At 38.2% G+C, this 19,466-nt stretch overlaps 2 protein-coding genes across 2 annotated transcripts; one reads left to right on the forward strand and one right to left on the reverse strand.

The window, feature by feature from the left end:
• Nucleotides 1-3,446: 3,446 nt before the first annotated feature.
• LOC143468922 (uncharacterized) lies at nt 3,447-15,771 on the reverse strand. The gene is made up of 18 exons (XM_076966405.1): nt 15,608-15,771; nt 14,573-14,704; nt 13,283-13,502; nt 12,144-12,378; nt 11,803-11,973; nt 9,618-9,715; nt 9,214-9,268; nt 9,015-9,098; nt 8,773-8,855; nt 8,306-8,641; nt 7,578-7,697; nt 7,379-7,474; nt 7,015-7,128; nt 6,262-6,402; nt 5,206-5,332; nt 5,004-5,071; nt 4,758-4,881; nt 3,447-4,484 (listed from the first exon to the last, which is right to left on the reverse strand). The coding sequence occupies exons 1-18, from the start codon at nt 15,625-15,627 to the stop codon at nt 4,399-4,401; spliced, it is 2,310 nt and encodes a 769-aa protein (XP_076822520.1). The 5' UTR covers nt 15,628-15,771; the 3' UTR covers nt 3,447-4,398.
• A 1,478-nt stretch (nt 15,772-17,249) lies between these two features.
• Nucleotides 17,250-18,868, forward strand: LOC143469027 (ficolin-2-like). The gene is made up of 6 exons (XM_076966557.1): nt 17,250-17,718; nt 17,803-17,906; nt 18,044-18,140; nt 18,208-18,304; nt 18,418-18,549; nt 18,636-18,868. The coding sequence occupies exons 1-6, from the start codon at nt 17,445-17,447 to the stop codon at nt 18,820-18,822; spliced, it is 891 nt and encodes a 296-aa protein (XP_076822672.1). The 5' UTR covers nt 17,250-17,444; the 3' UTR covers nt 18,823-18,868.
• Nucleotides 18,869-19,466: the final 598 nt, after the last annotated feature.

The following is a 19,466-nucleotide window of genomic DNA, read 5'->3' on the forward strand; positions in this document are numbered from 1 at the left end:
AGCAGAAGGACATCTTGAAAGAACACAAAAATATTCGGTACAATTCGGTCGATTAAAGCGTGGTGCAAGAGAAGCCTCCATCAAAGACAAGCTGGGCAGGAAGTAGCTGGATTTGCGCCCAGGTGGGCTGAGAAACAGGGAATGCCTTTATTGGAGATGGGCACGGAAAAAGGGGCGACGTGGACCGGAAAAGAAGGGGTTGGGAAAGTTGAGAAAAACAAACATTGAACCGCAGGTAAAATGTGTATTATTCTTTGAAGAACCAAACGCACTTTAAGACCTCGCCGCCAGGAAACAGCTTTTAAGGCGTCGGCAACATCAAAAAGCAGCAGCCTTAATTGCAAAGAAGCCCATTATGACTTAACTCAGATACGGGTGACATCACAATTATGCTTTTGTGACGACACGCAAGGACATGTGCTGGCCAAAATCAAAGACATGTGCGTTTAAGAAGCACCGGTACCAAGATGCATCGTGCGTCACGCATGACTTGACTCGTTTAGATTTCTATGGCACGCCGGTCGCCCCTGTGCGGTTGATTCAATGTAAAAGAGAATGCTTTATTTCCTCACAAAGCGTGATTTGACTGTAAATATAAACAAAGTATTAAAATGTTTCGGGCAAATTCTAGAAAAAACTTGCGAATTTTCAAAGTAGATGCAAAACACAAACGACGACAAAAATCCATCGAAGCAATATGTAAGTCAACAAAATTTTTTCTAGCCATTAAGCATTTTAGATGAACCAGACCAAGACAAAATTAAGCAAATCGATTTGCAAATTGATAAAGCCACACAGAATGGGACGAATGTGAGACAGACGTTAAGTGCTTTTTATTTGTCTATGCCCGTCCAATGCAACGTGTTGTGAGTCACATGTTGGCAAAGTCGTTACATTAATTGTCACAACTATGGGCTGGGAAAGCAGGGTTCGTTTACATTGGAACATTTTTTTATGTCATTATCACACCCGGGGTACCTGGGGGTGAAGACTTTTCTAATCTTCGGAGATTTCAAGACAAATAAAAACTGATTCCGGGGTCGCTATTTTTAAACATAAACCCCCATTTGCACCCAGGCCGGGAAACAGAGCGGTAACGGCACGAAGGCGAGTCTAGAATTTGTTTTGAAAGCGTCTTCAAGTCCCATGACCGCGGGGACAGCGCTCTGGGGCACGGTCCCTTGTTCAAACCCCACTTAATGGAGCAGATTTGCAAATGTCTCGATATTATTTTGTCTCTTATCACGTCACAACGATGCCGCGATCATCAAAAAGAAGGGGTGATTGCCGAGCTTGGGACAATAACAACTTTCAGACAAACGCAGCGGGTTTCTTTAATTTAACCCAATACCGTCAGGCGTCAAGTAAAGTTTTATGACGTAGTTACCGACGCGAGTAAGCGGCAACAATGGCCGTGTGTGATGTAACAAGTGGTCAGGAAGTCAGAAATAAGAGAATCTGAGCAAATATTGGAGTCCATATTTCATGAAATAACTTATTGTATCATAGAACAAACGATTTCTATTTCTTTGCTTAGACAGAATTATAACAACTAAAACCAATACACAAACATCGCTAATGTAACAATGACATGACATGACGTAACAACCACGATTTTCATTTTACAATGCCACGAAAACATGTTTTACCGAAAGGAGATTTCCACGAGTTCAACCGCGTATTTAAGAGCAGATTTCTGCGGTGTAAGAAAGTTTTTCAACTTCCCTAAAAATACTTGGGTTGCTGCAAAGTAAATTCTATTGTGAATATGTTGCACAATTTGCTCATAAAGCTTACGTCATAAGCGATCTGAGGTGCATTACGTCAGTTCTCTTACGTAGTGCAAGGTAGGCTTGGTTGCATCGAGGAAACTGCTCATCAAGTTCACTGAAAATTTTCTCACAATCATTCCAACAAACATGTTGTCTCAATAAACATGGAATTTGTAACAAAATACCAAAAGTATCGCAATTATCTTGAGTACATGTGCGTCAAACTGAAAATGGATTCGTTTTAAGTGCGAAAAACGATCTTTTAAATGATACAAATGGAAACGAACGTAATAAAATAAATAAAATTAAAAGGGGGGTGGCACAAAAACAATCACTTCCCGTAAAACGTCGGGAGAATCGCTGTAGTTTACTTGAAAGCAAACAATTGATTAATTCGTCAAAACGAAGCGAAAACATATTTTTGGTGAACTTGACCGCACGGACAAAATTCCCAGCTGAACTTTCGTGGCCACCCATGCGTATCCCTTCTAGTTCAAGTTTCGCAAAAAAAGGTTGCCGGCACTCGCTTTAAAGAAGTGAGCTGTGCTGCAGGTACGGCAGCAAGTTGACAATGGCCCGCTTGAAGTAGCGGTAACTGGCACAAGCACATGTAAAGGCAACTCAAAGCCGATGACGTATGAAACTCTTCTTGTGACGTAATAACCAGAACTTGCTCATCGGTTATAATTGTGGTGAGAACAGCTGATACGTCGCCATGGTCGAAAGATCGCATCGATTAAATTTTTATTGCCGTTAAACACTGATGAGATTTACGCTGTGCATTGAGATTGGAAGAAGATGGTTGCTGATGGTTTGGTCGCTGAGCGCATACCGCCAGAAAATTTACAGAAACGTCATAAAGCGGCGACTAACTCACCCGCGCAAAAAGTCGACAAAGTTAGAGAGGCATCACCTTCAACAGTCCCCTGAGTTCAGAGATTAAGTCTGACCCAACCAGCTGCGTTGATGACGTCACGTTCGGGCAATGCTGACGACTCAGTGGAGACAAACCATCCTGCTGCAATGGCTCGTACTGTTCAAGCAGCTGACAGAAATTCCAGTTCAGTTTCTACCAAAACCACAATCTCGTCAAAACAGAGAGAAACACGCGCGAGCTGGGAAAATTAATGCGGCATGCCCACAACACAAATGAATAAAAAATACACTAAACCACAATTTTTTACAAGGAAATTAGCAGACCACTAAAATATAGAGCACTCTACTTATTCGCAGGTGGGGAATCACCGAGTGTCATTAAACTCAGGAACCAATCAGATGGCTTCGATTTGTTGTGTTGAGAAAGTTCATAAACTTGAACTAAAACCTAGAAACAACAGGAAGTTAATGGCCGCCTACGCAATAGCGAAAGGTTTAGGACAAGAACTACTTCAGATGGAGGCTTCATTGCCAATAAAATGCATTGAAGAAGCAAGACAAAAAACACAGTGACCTAATAAAGATCGAATATTGATCCTCCGTCGTCTATAGCTGCTGAAAACATCCAACTTTGCTTGTTGTTAATCTGGGAAGAAATTCCAAGGTCCATTTCATGAAATCGTAGCTCTATGGCGCCGTCTGACGATACGCCGTGTCATTGATGGCCGGTGCCTTACGTAACAATACACACCGCGCTGACAGTATCGCTATTCTTGGTGACAAAGGCGTGACAAGAGGTAGGAATTATATAACATTTTTATTTTAATTAGCACAGATTTGTAAAGGGCAAAGCGCCGGTTTGCGGATAGTCAGGTAAAATTAGTAATTGCAATTGCAAGATTTGCGCGGTGATAAACGCGAAAAAGAGCGCCAATAGCTCAATGATTCGATGAAAAATTAAACAATGATAAAGAACTCGGAATAAATAAAATATGGTGAAAACTTAAATCAGCAAGACCCCTCCATTTTCAATAAAACTCTGATACTGATGAAATGGGCGAAAACAAGCGACAATTGCGGACAGCGGGCCTAGATCAGACCGGCGTAGAGTACTGCAGGAACAAGATCAAAGGTCATGGCAATGTTAGAAAGCGGAAAAATCGGAGTGTGCCTAAAATTTTGCACGAAATTTACAAGATAATGCACCACAATGCTGTTAAACGCTAATCTTTGGCTGGTTTACAGTTAATCAAAAAAAAGAAAATTATTAGTACCAAGTAAACACAGAAATACGATTCCAGCCCACGTTAATAAAGTACTGTACGGTACTGTACCACTGAGTACGTCAAATAATACTTAGATTAGGTTTAAGTATCCGTGCAATCAACACAAGATGAACCTTGGCACGACTTTAAAATCGGTATAATGCTTAACACTAGGTGGAGCCAAAGAAAGAAAAACAATGAAATTCTGAAAAATACAAAAGAATCTGCGACGCCTATTACAGAAAATCCCATCGTGTGCGCGTAATGTCATTTGATATTTTTGACAAACAAAGTTTGAACAAATTTTAGAGCTTGTGTAAATTAGTAAGCATTTAGTGGAAATTAATTTTGTTCATGGTGATTCACGCAAGCACACAATCAATCGGATTCAACTGGCACAAGCACGCACAGCACGACGCAAAGTCTTCATCAAGAAAAGAAAAAACTCATTGAATACGCAGCAGATGACGTTTGGGTGCTTTTCATCATTTCTTCGAATCTTTCGCAGCAAATGCGTTCACGCCGAGAAACTTCTTGTAATAACTGGGCAGGGTGGATCGGAGTTTGGGCGCTTCAAATCAAAACGAGACGTTAAAGCGACGAATTTTGAACGAAACAACTGAATAATAAATTTGCTCTTAACTGGCACCCCGACAATTCCACGAATTAGAACTAGGGTTAGAATTGTCGGGTTTGCATTAACGCATAAACTTTTTACTGTATTGACTCCAACGCTTAATCTTCGAAAACTGTTCTACCTCCAACAGCACCCCAAGCAACAACCTTCACGTGGTGAGATAACCTCAAAGAAAGTTTCACAAGTAAAGGTACGCATCGGACTTACCAGTTTGTTCAACTTTGACGTCATCACTCTTTTTTGGGTCGTCGTTTATTCCTTTGATCTCGCCGCTGTTTGATAGTTCTATTCCTCCAACTGGAGCGACTTCGTAATCTTGGTGCGAGAATAGCTGCATTGAGTTAAACAAGGGGAGTAAATCAGATTATCTGATTACGCAGTGACCTGGAATATCTCAGACGATTATCTCTTTCAAAATTGAGCGACTAGTAACGATTTAAACAGAACACCAACCTTCTGTTTTTGATTCGGAACAAAAGTGAACGATTTTGTGCCAGGATGCCACGAATTTCTGTTCGATTCTGAGAGATAATAACATGCAAAAGTCAAGTCAAAGATGGTTTGCAATACTCCATTACAACAGGTGTCTTTAAAAGCTGGTGTTCCTGTAATAATCGAAATATGACTAGAAAATTGTGGAATATCTAGGAAGAACCTTTCATCTTTTGGTATTGTTCGCTCTTCTGGCTCTGCTTGACCGAGTTGCGATCCCTCATCTTTTTAATTTGCCGATGAAGTTTCTCGATTTCTTTTGCGGTCTCATCACTCTCGCTTAGTTCGTCCTAAACACAGGGAGTGGCTAAAAAATTGAGGTAAGATGAGAAACATATTCGTGATTGTATAACCGTGATTCCAACCAACCAACCAACCAACCAAGAAAAGATTGAATACATTGCTGCTGTAGTCAGACTAAAAGCATTGCAGCAGCTACTGAGAACCTCATGATGAACCGGAAAATATGGAGATCAAAAATTGTAAAAAGATATCTTTGATAAACTGAATTAAATCGAAGCAACAAATAAAAGTGATTTAGTTCAAATATGGCGCACAGCATGAATGTCATCCCACATTCTCGGCTGAATCTTCGCAAGTCATGCTTTTGATATTTCAACCAAGCTGCATCAGTTGATGTGAGCCGACGCGGCACCGGCATTCCTCACTGTATCGTTTGTGACCGACCAAAGCAAACAGCCTGCGCGCAAGCTGGGTTTAAATGGACGCTAAACTGCGACAATAAACATTCTTTCGCTGGCACAGCAATGCTACTTGAGCTAGGCAGAATCCATAGGAGGACGGTAAAGGATTTTTCTTTTCATTCACTCTTAACAGATCGTGGCCAAACACCAGAGTACGGTGCTTAAGCGAGCACAATGGCCCTTGCGAGGGTGAATGCTTATTTGCTATTCTATTGGCTCAATTCCACTTGAAAAGACGAGTGGTTTGAGCTATTTAAACGACATATCAATCAACTTATTGTTAAGTTTGGATAGACTGACTATGACAATACCTTGATAGGTAAAGCTTGGTATATTGTCGCTTATGGTTATGTGTGAATAGTTTGTAATGAAGTTCATCAAATCTAACGAGTACTGGACCAAATGCAAGAAGCAAGTTGCACGCATTAAAAGCATTCTATGCATACGGTATAAATAACTTTCCACACCAACAGAGTGTATGTATTATAACTGATAGCATGCTTTGCCGCGCAAACCTCATTTTTCTGGACAAGATTAGAATTCATGTCGACCTTCGCTTCCTTCCTATTGTCACTGACATCTGCTTTATTTCGCCCTTCTCCGATCGCTTCCAGTGGAATGTTGAGGCTCTCAGCAACATGAAGGTCAAAGTTATCCTAAACGCAAACAGAGGTGAGTATTCCTGGGCTTTAACGCTAAGGAAAAAGTGTCCCTTGTCAGCTGCATTGTTCTAATTGAACTAACAGCTACCAGGTTACACATAATGGCCCAGTGTTATGTCACAATGGTATATATGGCAACGGCTCATGCCCGTAACAGCACATACAATATTTTTTACGCCAATAAGCGTCTATAGCGACCCAGGATGAGCATTTCAAACCGCGGCCTGTACGGAGGCAAACGGCCGCTTCGTCAGCAAGCTGCGCTGCCAGCTAAATGCAAAAATTGAAATAAACCAGGGTCGGTTATGATCGTGTTTTATGTTATTTTATTTATTTTGACAAAGTGATGATGCCTATAGCTGCATAGGCGAAAAATACTTCTGTTTTAAACTGTGCAAACTGACCCTACTTTATTTCAATTTTTACGTTCAGCTTTTTTATGCCAACGCATTATGATGTTCAAACACTTTCACAAAACAAGATTTTCAATAAACAAATGCCGTTATATCATTTCAGGTACAACGGTCTATCTTTCAATCAACAATATAACTAACCTAGTAAGTCAATCTGAGATATTGCACCAAATAAGTTTTAGCAGAAACTCACCTCTTTCCTTTCAATCGTTTCTTCTTGTGTCTGATCAGCTTTTGATTGGTCGCTTGGTATCGACGATGTCTCTTTTATCACAAGTTTTTCAGCGACTTCTTCTTCTAAACTTACCTGCATTTTATTGCAAATTTAAGCAGATTTTTATGCAGTGTTTCATACAACTGCTGCCCACAGCAAAATTCAACTTATGAATAAATTTACTGGATAACTGAAGTGCCATGGACTTGAATTCTGATTTAGATGAGATTTTTCGAACTTTAAAGCATTATTCACAACAGTTACAAAAAAACATCTTCTACAGCTATTTTGCGAAGAGCATAAAGTCTACTGAAGTCGGTTGAGGTGAAAATTTCAGTCGTACTTCTGCTAATTCAGGGGGCAGATCAGGCATCACAAGCTGCTCATGATGGGATGATGATGGATCTTCTGCTGGGATGGATGGACCAAGATCAGGGACCTGGAGATTGATGCAACTTGATAGAAATGTTGGATGAACACAAATACATTTGTTCAACTCAAAAAACATGTCAAATTTCAATTATTATATAACAAGTACAGACCTGAGCGGGAAGAGTTTCATCATCATCCAGTAGTGATGGTGGTGGAGGAGGAAGATCAAGATCTTCAAGATCACTTGGAGGATCAACATCAGCAGGAAGAGGAATTGTCTCCTCCATATCCTACAAATTATCTTAGGAATTAAATGCTAGGTCTTCCAATACGTCTTCCAGGTACAGGTGAAGGTGGTACAGGGGTTCAGCAAGTAACATTTTAATTCCTCATAAATAGCCTACTAAGCAACAATTTCGAAGTTGGGGGTCCGTGAGAAAGAACTTATGGCAGCTAGGGGTCCACAATATTTCAAATCAAAATTTCAGGTCCAAATTTTCTTTTGACCGGTTATCAGTAATTAACTTCTAAACGCTTTAGTTACTACTTTTGATAGTAAATTATTAATTACTAGTGCCTGGAAATTACTAGACACCAATACTTGACAAGCAATAGTAACAATATTGGTAAAAAACGCTGCCAGCTACTAACACAAATTGTCACGTTAATTAAAGGATTTAACAAGACAAACACTGACACCAATTCATAAAAGTATGCAGTCAATATCATCTTCAAAGCTTTTTCAACGCTTTATCTGTTCTTTTATATCAAGTAGATGTGGATTGCAAAGCACCAGAGGGCGTTATACATTTACTAAATATATTTGTGCTGGTTATTGACATTCAAGGCAGTCAAGTTCAAGATAAATTGTCAAGTTCGAATAATGATTAAAATTTACCTTTGAGGAAGCTGCTTCCTTTTCCGTCTCCATTTCTGGAGTGACATCATCATCACTGACGTCATAAACAATGATGTCACCATATTTCATGCCGTTGTTCTCTGTATCTTGTTTTGACTCAGTTGTCACGATTTCTTCAACCGCTTCATGTTTAACAACTTTGTCAGTTTCAACAACTTCAATTGTGACATCATCAGGTTTTGTTTCAGTCGCAACATTGGTTGATTCTCCGAGCGGGTCGCTGGTTGAGATGGTGCCAATCGTAGGATCGACATCTTCTACAGAATCCGGTTTATCTTCTGTGTCTGAATCCACGGACTTTTCATCCTGTGCTGTCTGGATAACAACAATAAGTATCAGCCATCTAACAGTTATAATTAAAGTTAAGAGCATTGTCAATATTATGCAGCGATTATGGAAATCAAACAAATTCCATAAATATCAAATAACATTGGGATAAAACTCACTTCCGAAACTTTTTCTTCTATAATCGTAACTTCGTCCTCTACGACCTCTTCTGCTGAGTCAGCGTCGTCATGCGATGATTCACCTTAAAATACAATATTTTCTTTCCGAATACACTTTGCCGCTGTGAGTCTTCATTGTAGTTTAAACCGTAACTATCTGACTATTGAGACACAGAGTTTGAGATATCCATAGAGCATGCACGAGCTGCTCTGCTAAACACTTATCTCTCATTATGAAATACCTTCACTTGTGATGTCATTAAGAACTTGGTCTAGCTCATTTGTGGCGTCTTGTACATCCTCAGACGGCTCTCTTGCCACTGTTGCTGCAATGCGTAAGAGAGAATTTAGTCACAACTTGTTGCTTTATATACTTGTCGATGGGTCACATTCATGGACACAGGTCATGCCTCCAATGTGATATTGGCCACTTTGTCTTACTTTCACTGGACGAGTCTTTTTGATTTTCATCTTCTGGCTTCGCGGCTTCTTTAATCTGATAAGAAACAGAGAAATATTATAATATCGGAATAAGGTTGATGTTTATAAAACTAAGCGAGGTTAGTGACAAAAAAAAAATCGTCAGTTTAACGAAGAGAAAATGAAGGCAACAGCGAGAGGAAACATCGGTGGTAATAGAGGAAGCAATTGATCATAATTACTACAGAGTGCAATTTCAAGGCACGGCAAGATTATGACTGCTGACCAATAACTCTACAGCCGTCTCAGAAGTAAATCTGACATAAAAATGGTTTAACAGCCATAAAGTGCATGTAGACCTATAAATGGGCAAAACGTTGAGTAACAGAAAAATTTTATCATCTAACATTTTCTTCATCACTTACGTCTACTCTTGTCTCTTCGCCCGGCTTCCGCGATGGCTGGGGAGGTAACTCCGGTTTGGACTGTGGAGGAGGAGGAGCTGCCCGCCTCTTCGCAGGAACTGATGAAATATGATGTCATGACAAATATGATGTCATATCAACCAAGTTTTCAGGTTTATGGCTCACAGGGTCAAGTTAAATGAATAAACTTGAAGTTAAAAGTAGAAAAGGAGGAAAGTAAGTGCCAGAGCCGAGGTATAAAAATGTACAAACACGACAGCAAACAAATGAAAGGTGAGAAATATGACGACACAACGAGACATGATAAGATTTTGAAATTTAATTCAATCATCATGCTCACAGGGCTCATGACGTTTCGGGAATTTGTGTAACTTGTTTGTTTGTATAATAATGGTTATCAAAATCAAACAGTGAAAATTCAGTTTCACCAGTGGCAAGTGTTTAGTTGACAAAATATTACAGAGCAGAGCACGGTGCTACAGCTGAAAACCAAAATTAATTTTTAATTTTCGGCTTGACTTCAACCACACAAGAGCAGACTTGTAATACAGTACTTACATTATACATTATGTGTATTCGACTTTCAAAAGAACAAACATCTTTTTATGCTGCCACCAGCACACAGCGTGCCTGAGGCTAGAGCATACTGCAGCTGACTGCACACAGTGTACTAAAATAAAATTAAAATACAAAAACGCATAAAACTTCTGCGGACAGCTTACAACGCTGTAAATCACATCTATAAAACATTACAACCCAATGTGAGGGTGAGGGTGCTAATCATTAACTGCGAGCTCTTGTCAACACTGTAGGGTTAAAATTGCTTGTGGTATCGCTGTGTGTAATATTGCAGTACTTTCGACCAAATCAATTCTGCGGTAACTAGCAGAAGCATATTACATGATTGATGATGGCATGAAATTAATTTTCCATTCAATAAAGGATAACTTCAATATACAATCATATCCACACAAACACAACATAAAATATTACAAAAATATGACATTATAACATGTATGGTACTTTTAAGGCCAATACAAGCCACACATAATCGTAAGTACCCAGTACATGTAAATGATGACCAATAGATGTTTAATGACAAATGACAAGATTACCATGTTAGCTTTGTCCTTAATGGTTGTGACCATACAACGAGACAAACTATTTAATAAGTAACATGGACACATCTATAACCACGGCACATTGTTTACTTTCGCATTCCTTGACTGGATATTGAAAGCATTAATTTGAAATCCAGACCAAGCCAACAATTCCATTTAAGGCAGCCAACGTGTGGTGAATTATTACATCACAAACAAGGTTTTAATGTGAGGTTTAAGTATAGTACATATAAGTATGGGTGCCACTGAAAGTATCCGACGTCACGAACGTATTGTATTGTCCAGAATTCTTCTATGTTGTGTTTGCATCACAAAGGAACAATGTGAGCACAGGGAAAGATAGACGTCATATATCAAAATAAAGACATCATGATGGTATCTATATTTATATATTCAACAGTTTCGCTTTAGAATGTCCAGCAAACCACGTTATGGTGTAACTTGTCAAATGAGACGAGCTTGGTGTAATTAAAAGATTCTTTTACTCAGCCCGGGGCAAAGAAACAAGCTACATTTAGCTGGTGTTATCTCTTTAGCTCTGATCTATGTGAAATGCAAGGCTTGACTCACCCAACCAGTTTTATGAACAAATAATAATCGGCCAGTGACAAATTGTTTAGGCTGTAGTGAAAATTTGTTAACTCCTAGCTGAAGGGGCCCATTAAATTACTTGAATTAGTCAAAGTTGGAGTCGCAATGAGAATGCAACGAATAAATTTTCCAATGACTCATTAACCTGGTTGCTGCTTGCCATGAAGTGGCACTGGTTAATATTAGTGTTGACATTGATTAATTATATATCTGTAAAAAGTTTTACAGCAATGATTCTTAATAAATATAACCAGCAATAAATAATTAATAAACAACGACAATAAATAATTAATTTTAACAACATAAACAATCATTTAGTTGAACAGCTAAAAACAAAAGCAAAAAATCACATAACATAGCAAGTTTCCCAACTTGACGCGTTTTCGAACAACAGCAATTTAACGGCCACACTGGACATGAAAACAAATCGAAATTCTACGAAAAACAGACATCCAATTACAATGTTCACCCACCTGGTTTTTTATCGGATTCACCCACAGCCGGAGGGTCCCTGTGTTGAATTGCAGGAGATTGCGACTGGGGAGTGCTATCTCCCGATGGGGTTCTCTGTGGGGGCAGGGGGGCTTTCCTCTTTGTCTTGGTTGGAGGAGGAGGGGCAGGTTTTGAGTGTTTTGACGATTCACCTGAATAATAACCAAAAATTCATTTCACCAGCAACAAATCATGAAGGTTTGGCATCGATAGAAACAACTAACTAACCAGAAAAGATGATACAAAGTTAGCTTTGGCTGCAACAAAGCGTCGTGTACTTGAACTAAATAACCACAAATCATGCAAAAGTCAAAGTGTGTACTTTTCTTATCGACGAGGTAAACTTCTCTGAGGTTATAATGATTGAGGGATAGATCAGGATCTAGCTTGACATTTGTTTGCACGGGATGACGGAGCTCTACTTGCTTCTTCGCTTCCTCGTTCAAGTTGAGTTTATCGCCGACAATGGTAAAGATATTCTTAAGTGGAACATCGGGATTGACTCGAATTATACTCTGTCGTATTCGTGCGAGCCGCACAATCAAACGGACTGTATTCTGCAATAAAACGTACAGTAGGTTATCACAAAATTATTATCAATAAGATCAAATACACTATAAAATTTATCTGTTCAAAGAGCTTTGGCAGAGTATAAAATAGTCTGTATCATCATCAAGTTTGTTTAATATACAAATAATATGTTTAATAGCGTGTTGAATATATATATAATGTATATATAAACATCTATAGATATCATATATAGCCCATTTTGTAAAAGTGCATCTATATGATATAGTATTTTACAGGATATTTAAATTAAACAGAGTGTAAGTGTTAATATGTTTTATTATATCAAAAGTTTGTCTATAAAATAAGTAAACAGCAATTAATGAATGAAACAGAATAATCAGATTAAAACAAGCCCTTAAGCCTATAGCTCCAGTTAATGGCTTGTGAAAGTCAAGTTGAATCAAGTGCAAAGGCTTGAATTGGATCAATCTATTTAATAGCTCCAAACAAGCTTCATTGTAACCTGGCTTTGGGCTGTTCGTAAACATAAAACTTGCCAATCTTTGTGTTAAATAAATGAAGATTGTCACGAAACCACAGCAATAAAAAATATCAAAAAAAGGAAACATCCTGCAAATGAATATACAACCAAGAAGCTACTTAAATGCCATTTCAATTGGAAACAAATTTGGAATCAAATTTTGAACATATCTTTACTCATTTAATTATAAAGCAAATGGGTTGTATTAAATGGCAGACTGCACAGTGTTCTGCGATATGTTATGCACTTGTAGCTCATATACTGAGCAAAATAATTCACTTAGCTCATTTAATTTTCGTACCAACTTGTCGATGAACGAGCCAGCTTGTATATGGTTTTATTAGTGTTGAAATAAAGAGCACAGAGCACAAAAACAGTAATTTATTTAAGAGCAGCTTGGGCATTGTTACCTCTTTATTGCTACTGACAGGGTGTGGTGTTACATGCTTTGTTGTCCCATTTCCCTTGGCTTGTATGGTGATCATGCCTACATCCATCTTACCGATCGCTCTTGATGCCTTTCTCTGGAATTTGTTACCGTTTGACTTCGATATAAAGTCAATCACGTGACTGCTCGGTGTAAGTTTGAGTTGAGAGTAGAGCTGTGTTCGAACATCACTCCAAGGTGTGCTGTAAAGTACATGAAGCTGCCATGAAATCTACATGACTTGTAACTTGACATGATAAATCAGCTCAAGCATTTTCAATAAGTTTAAATCAGCAGTGAATGACAGTTGATAGCATCCAAGCAAAAAACTTGCTGATGTGCGTACATATTATACTGATCTATAATAAACAAGCTAAAGTAGGATGGATACAAGGCACACAGCTTTATGACATTTCTACAACGCAAGCTCTTTAACTTAAAGTGGTCGGACTAGTTTGACCTGACTGAACTTAGTCAGACGTTTGATAGTTAAAGATCATCACCTTTGATTGTTTAAGCAGAGATAACTTGTGGTAAATTTGTCAAGAAAAGACCCACAATTGCAATTAGGGTAATAAATGCAAGGAACGTTTCTTTATTTACATTTTAATTTCTACCATGTTTCGGCCATATTTTTGTCCATCTTAAAAATGAGAATGCAAAATGCAATTGGTTACAGCAAATATAGGCGAAGGCACAGAAGTAAATATGCATTTCCTTCCTCTTACTGTTATTTACTTTGCTACTTACAGTAACCAAGTGCACTTCATAGCAATATTCTCTTACAAGGAAAAAATCATGAAACATGTTAGTTGGAAAGTGCATATATGTAAAAGAAGAAATGTTTTCTGCATTCGTTGTTTTAATCTCAATCTTATGGTTGAAGAAATAGAAGGTTATTCACAAATAAACAATTATAAACACTGTTTGCTTCTGCGCGCGATTTCTCTTGTCACGGGTTTTACTCTGCCTGACAAAAAAATTTTACCTGAAATTATATAGCAATTTACAATCAGCCTGTTTTGTATCCCTGTTATATAAACACATACAATGGTAATAAAACTTCCTCGATAAGAAATCGACATTAGTGGAAATCAGTTAATAGTGAAATGACTCCAAAATGGCATTAATTAAATTTTTGAGCTTTGCATTTCAATTGCCAGAGTGATAATGTTGAGATCTATGTGTAGTGTAAATTTTCCTACTGCTCAGTGAAATGATCAACTAAAAGAAATAAAATGAAATTGAGGTTTAATAGAACACCAACACAAACCTTGCCACTATGTTCGTCTTCTTGACAGTGTTGTCAGGCATAAGAACATCAATTGTGACATCATAATCAAGATCAGTGCTATCCTGAGTGGATTCTGAATCTTCAGACATGTTGGCGTCCTCAGAATTAGATCTGAAACATACTTAGTTAAGTTGCCAGTGAGTAATATTCAATCCATATTTTTTGCATTTTTAAGTTTTCAGAATGAAATTATTTGCAATAAAATAAAACAACGCTGGCCTAACTTTTTATAACTAAAGCTCCCTAGCTGTTGGCAATATGTTACCTCAATTAACGATTCTCTTTTTATAAGAAAATCATGGAACAAAATGATTTAATCACACACAAACTACAGCTGTGTAAGCAAAACAAAGACAGAGCACCACGAATTGTGATGGAACTGTATCATTCGAGTTTATTAAGTAATATAGCCTGTAGCTACAACTGGAAAGTGCGGTGGTTTTCGACTAGAAATCGTGCGTGCAAAGACGCAAGTTTAGGCGTGCACTGATACCTTATGGCTTATATCTTTGTTTATTATAAATTGGCCTTCAAACAACCCGTTTTTCTTTGTATATTTATTATAAATCAGCGCGAGGATGAAAGATTTGGGTGTGCAAATTGATGAATCTCATGGGTTTAGGTGCCACACTTTCCACTACGGTTTATAGCTTGCATGGGATAAATGGCAAGATGATAGTTTGTCAACTACACAGCAGGTTCATCCCAACTTACTTTAAGTACCCTGCAGAAATTTAACTTCAGAACTATGGGATGTATCATTCATACACCTGTACATTACCGCAATACAGCATTAAGACATATGCTTATCCGTCAGTTTCCTTTTAAATGCCAAGAATAATTATGTCTATATTGTCGGTTGGGCATTCAGATTAACGGGATGAACCAACAGTGCAGCAAACAAGCCGGATATCCTAAACATGACACGGGTTACCAAGTTCTGCAGTAAAAATACAAATTGCAATTTCGTCTATTTATAATTACTGCATGCATAAGCGTACCCAACGAACTTACCGGCTATGCACAGCAGCCATTTTGTTCACTACGAGCTGATGAGTAAAGGTAATCAAGAAAATTTAGACAAGAGCTATAATTCCATCCAAAACCACTCTGGCAGTCTGAGCCAGGCTACAACAAATGCCGACTCTTCTGTTACGCTAGGCTAGCTTTTCCAAATACCGACAAGACCTTTGCTCACTGCTGTTGTGTTTCTTGTTTTGTCAAGCTTGCCCGAAGCTACTGTGCTTCCTAGCGCCCTTTGACGACAGTTAAAATTTAATGTTTTCGTCACTACACACAGTCGGGAGGGTATTTGTGGACAAACGTTGCCATCAAAAAAATTCCGTATTCCTAAAATTTCAATATGAACATTTTTTACTAGAACTTTCAGCGTATTCGTCGAAAGTGGTTTAGTTGCATAAAAATGTTCTACGGTTTCTGTACAACACATAAGCAGCTGACAATTTCACATTAGCATCGGCTTACGTCTGGTACTTCGATGTAGATTATATCCAAACAAGAAGACTATAGAATTTACATCACAAAGAGGCAAATTAAAGCTCAATTTGGGTGCCTGCAACATATAAAACCATATTGCATAAAATAAAAAATGAATATTGTAGGCCAAAAAAAATTATAGGCTAGTTATTTTAGCCTTTTGCTAGCGTAATGAATTTTGGAGAAGAAAAAGAGTTAAAGACATTAAACAGAAAATCATAACTCATACCATTTATAACGCATGAAATACCAGTAAGCTTATTCATATTACTTACACCTTCTAGTTATAATTTTACGTGCATCAACTACTTCAACGATCGAAAGTATTTAAAAGCTTCAATTTTTACGCCACTTGAACATAAGATAGTCTCGAAAAATGCCTCACTGAGTAGAACTCTTGCAAAAAAAGTTGAAATTGAAAAAATGATTAAAGCAAAGTTTATGGAAAATCACTGGGAATTTTCCAGAAAATCGTCCTGAGCAAATAAGCCTACTGGCGATAGTATAAGTAATAACTTTGTTATGACGTTAGTCTGCAGCGGCTTGGGTGGTCTTTTCTTACTACATTGCACCATCTCTTGTAAAGCGTTTTCCAACTTGTGATTGATATTTATGAATATGTTTTTCAGAAAAACTTATTTCAACTCTTCCATGCACCTGACACCTGTTGTTTATCAGGTCGCACATTTTAACTCTCCATCTGCACATTATAAAAGCTTGCACTTTTATAAGCGACTAAACAGAGACAGAGATAACTGACCGGATCACCAAAACGGACGTCTGTCTGACTTGATGAAAACGGACTCTTGTAAATTGACCGTTTTCAAGACGCGACTCGCTTAATTATGGTGTCTTAAAATGTGTAGGACGTAACTTAAAATATTCGTCGTAATTTGTAGCCGACTGACAACCACAGAGATGAAGTATTCTAATAGCACGCAATATCAAGAAACTTAAGATATTTCACCAGGTTAATTTAATGAAGAAACTGTTTGTACCCCAGATCTTTCAAAGTTTACACCTTAATTGGAAATCTAAGGGTGAGGTTAAGTGGCAAGAAAGATCTTTAAGCAAAGCCTAAAAACACTTAGCAAAAAAATCAAAAAATTTGTAACTGTAGGCTACAAGTAGGCTAATAAAATAAATCATGTAACAAAACAGATTTGCATAGAATTGCGCACTAGGGCACCAGCTTATAGTTAACCTGAAACAATCTTTAAGTAAACGATGCAGCGCCAGAGCATGATGGGCCTTCATTTAGTCAAAGTTCTACAATACTAGATCTTTTCATTAAATTTATATATATCTTATAGATTTAATGCTAAGTCAATCACTGCAACCATTGTAGGCTATCATGAATCGCCTGCTGGTTTTAACTCTTTTTCTGGTCGGCTTTGGGTCGGTTTTCGTCAAGGCTCAGCAGTGTCGCTACGTCTCAGTTTGCGACGAGCAAATCCTTAACACGGGTAATCCAACTGGTGTCTTTAAGGGTGAAAAAGGTGATACGGGTGTTCCTGGTAAAGCGGGGGCTAAAGGTCAAATTTCAGTTGGTGTTAAAGGTGATAAAGGTCAAAGAGGAGACAAATGTGACGATGGAGCTTTAGTTCAAATGCAGAGACAGCTGCATGGTTGGTAAAGTTTTGCAATAGCCTAAGTTGTTTTATTAAAATTTGTCCAGTAACAATCATCTTTTCCGTGTTTTTTTTCAACAGAGATGCAATCATTGTTGATACCCGCATCGTGTCTGACTTCATCTGTTTACGGGAAACAGCGATTGAGATCCGGCGAAGAAGTTTTTTGTGATTCGGGATGGAGGGTGAGTGGCTATAAGAGAAGACTGAGCATGAGCACCAGAAAGAATTTAAAGAGATCAGTAGAACTTAAATTGAACCAGACTTTAAATCTGTATCCTTAAAATCGATAAGGTACAATTTCTTGTCATAATCTCTGTAGGTAATACAAAGAAGATTCGATGGTAGCGTGGCTTTTAATCTGAACTGGGCTGATTACAAGGTTGGATTCGGTAATCTAAGCGGGGAGTTCTGGTTAGGTAAGGATTTGTTTTATAACTTGTGATCGAAAAAAACGCAAAACACAAGTAGGCTACCTTGCTCTAGGTCTGGACAAAATTCATCAACTCACCAAGAACCGTGGATGTCGGCTTCGCATTGATCTCTGGAAATTTGATGATGACCACAGATATGCCGAGTACAGGTAAGATGGTGATGGATCGGAAAATTATAAACTAAAGACTTTTAAAAATAACACAAAACATAACTGTAGTAATATGACGGCATCGTTGTAGATTTTCTATTTTCTTACAACAGCACTTTTCAAGTTGAAGACGAGAGCGACCTCTATCGGTTACATGTACACGGTTATAGCGGAACTGCAGGCGACAGCCTGAGTTTCCACAACAATCGTCAATTTTCGACGAAAGACAGAGATAACGACTTGGCGTAAGTATTTTACGACAGAAACACTTGAAAATGGTAGGCTATAAAAAGAACTGTTTTAAAGGACTACAAACCTAAAATTTCCCTAGGGCGGATCAATGCGCACTGCGTCATAGTCCAGAGGGCGCCGCTTGGTGGTTTAAGGATTGTTTTCGTTCAACCCTGAACGCTCCATGGGGACGTTCCAATGGCGATTGGACCAAAATCATTTGGCATGCTTGGGCTTCGCATGATACACCTATGAAAGCTACAACCATGAAAGTTCGTTGCGACTAAATTCCATTGCAGGGCAGAGAAACAAATAAAATGGCTCTGATTTGAACGTAGCCTATTTGTGCACTGACAGTGATCTTCGATTGCAGTAAGCTGTAGGAGGTTATGCACCGGCAAAGATAGTTGATACAGATGACTTTTGCAAGAACTGTACATCGACAAGTGGTTTTAGCTTTTAAACTCACAGTCCACAATAAACACAAAAGCCTACAAAGCAATCAATCACCAGACAAAAGCAGCATCTTCTAAGCACAGTTATTGTTGAGTTGAGTGAGTTGCTTAGCTTTTTGAAAAGGCCCCACAGCTTCTTCTGGGGCCTTAAGTGTAGCCATAACCCAATATGTCTTACGTCGTTTCAATTCACATTAATTGAACCCTAGGCTATTCAAAAACATGAAGACATTTATAATGTTCCTTAGATTCGTCTTTGGCGTAAAGTTGTTTTCTTCAAGTAATGCAGTTTATGTTTCAGTCATTCATTATCTATAACTTATTGTTTGAACAATGAATAGGAAGTGAGCTTCTTTCGATTTTCGTAATATTTGAAAAGAGTCGTCGTACTTTATGCCATTTTTTTCCCTCAAGTCAACTTTTATTCTATTCATATATGACGTCACAAAGCATGAACGACAACAACATTTCCCTGA

Source organism: Clavelina lepadiformis, chromosome 8, assembly GCF_947623445.1.
Source record: "Clavelina lepadiformis chromosome 8, kaClaLepa1.1, whole genome shotgun sequence".
NCBI classification, from domain to species: Eukaryota; Metazoa; Chordata; class Ascidiacea; order Aplousobranchia; family Clavelinidae; genus Clavelina; species Clavelina lepadiformis.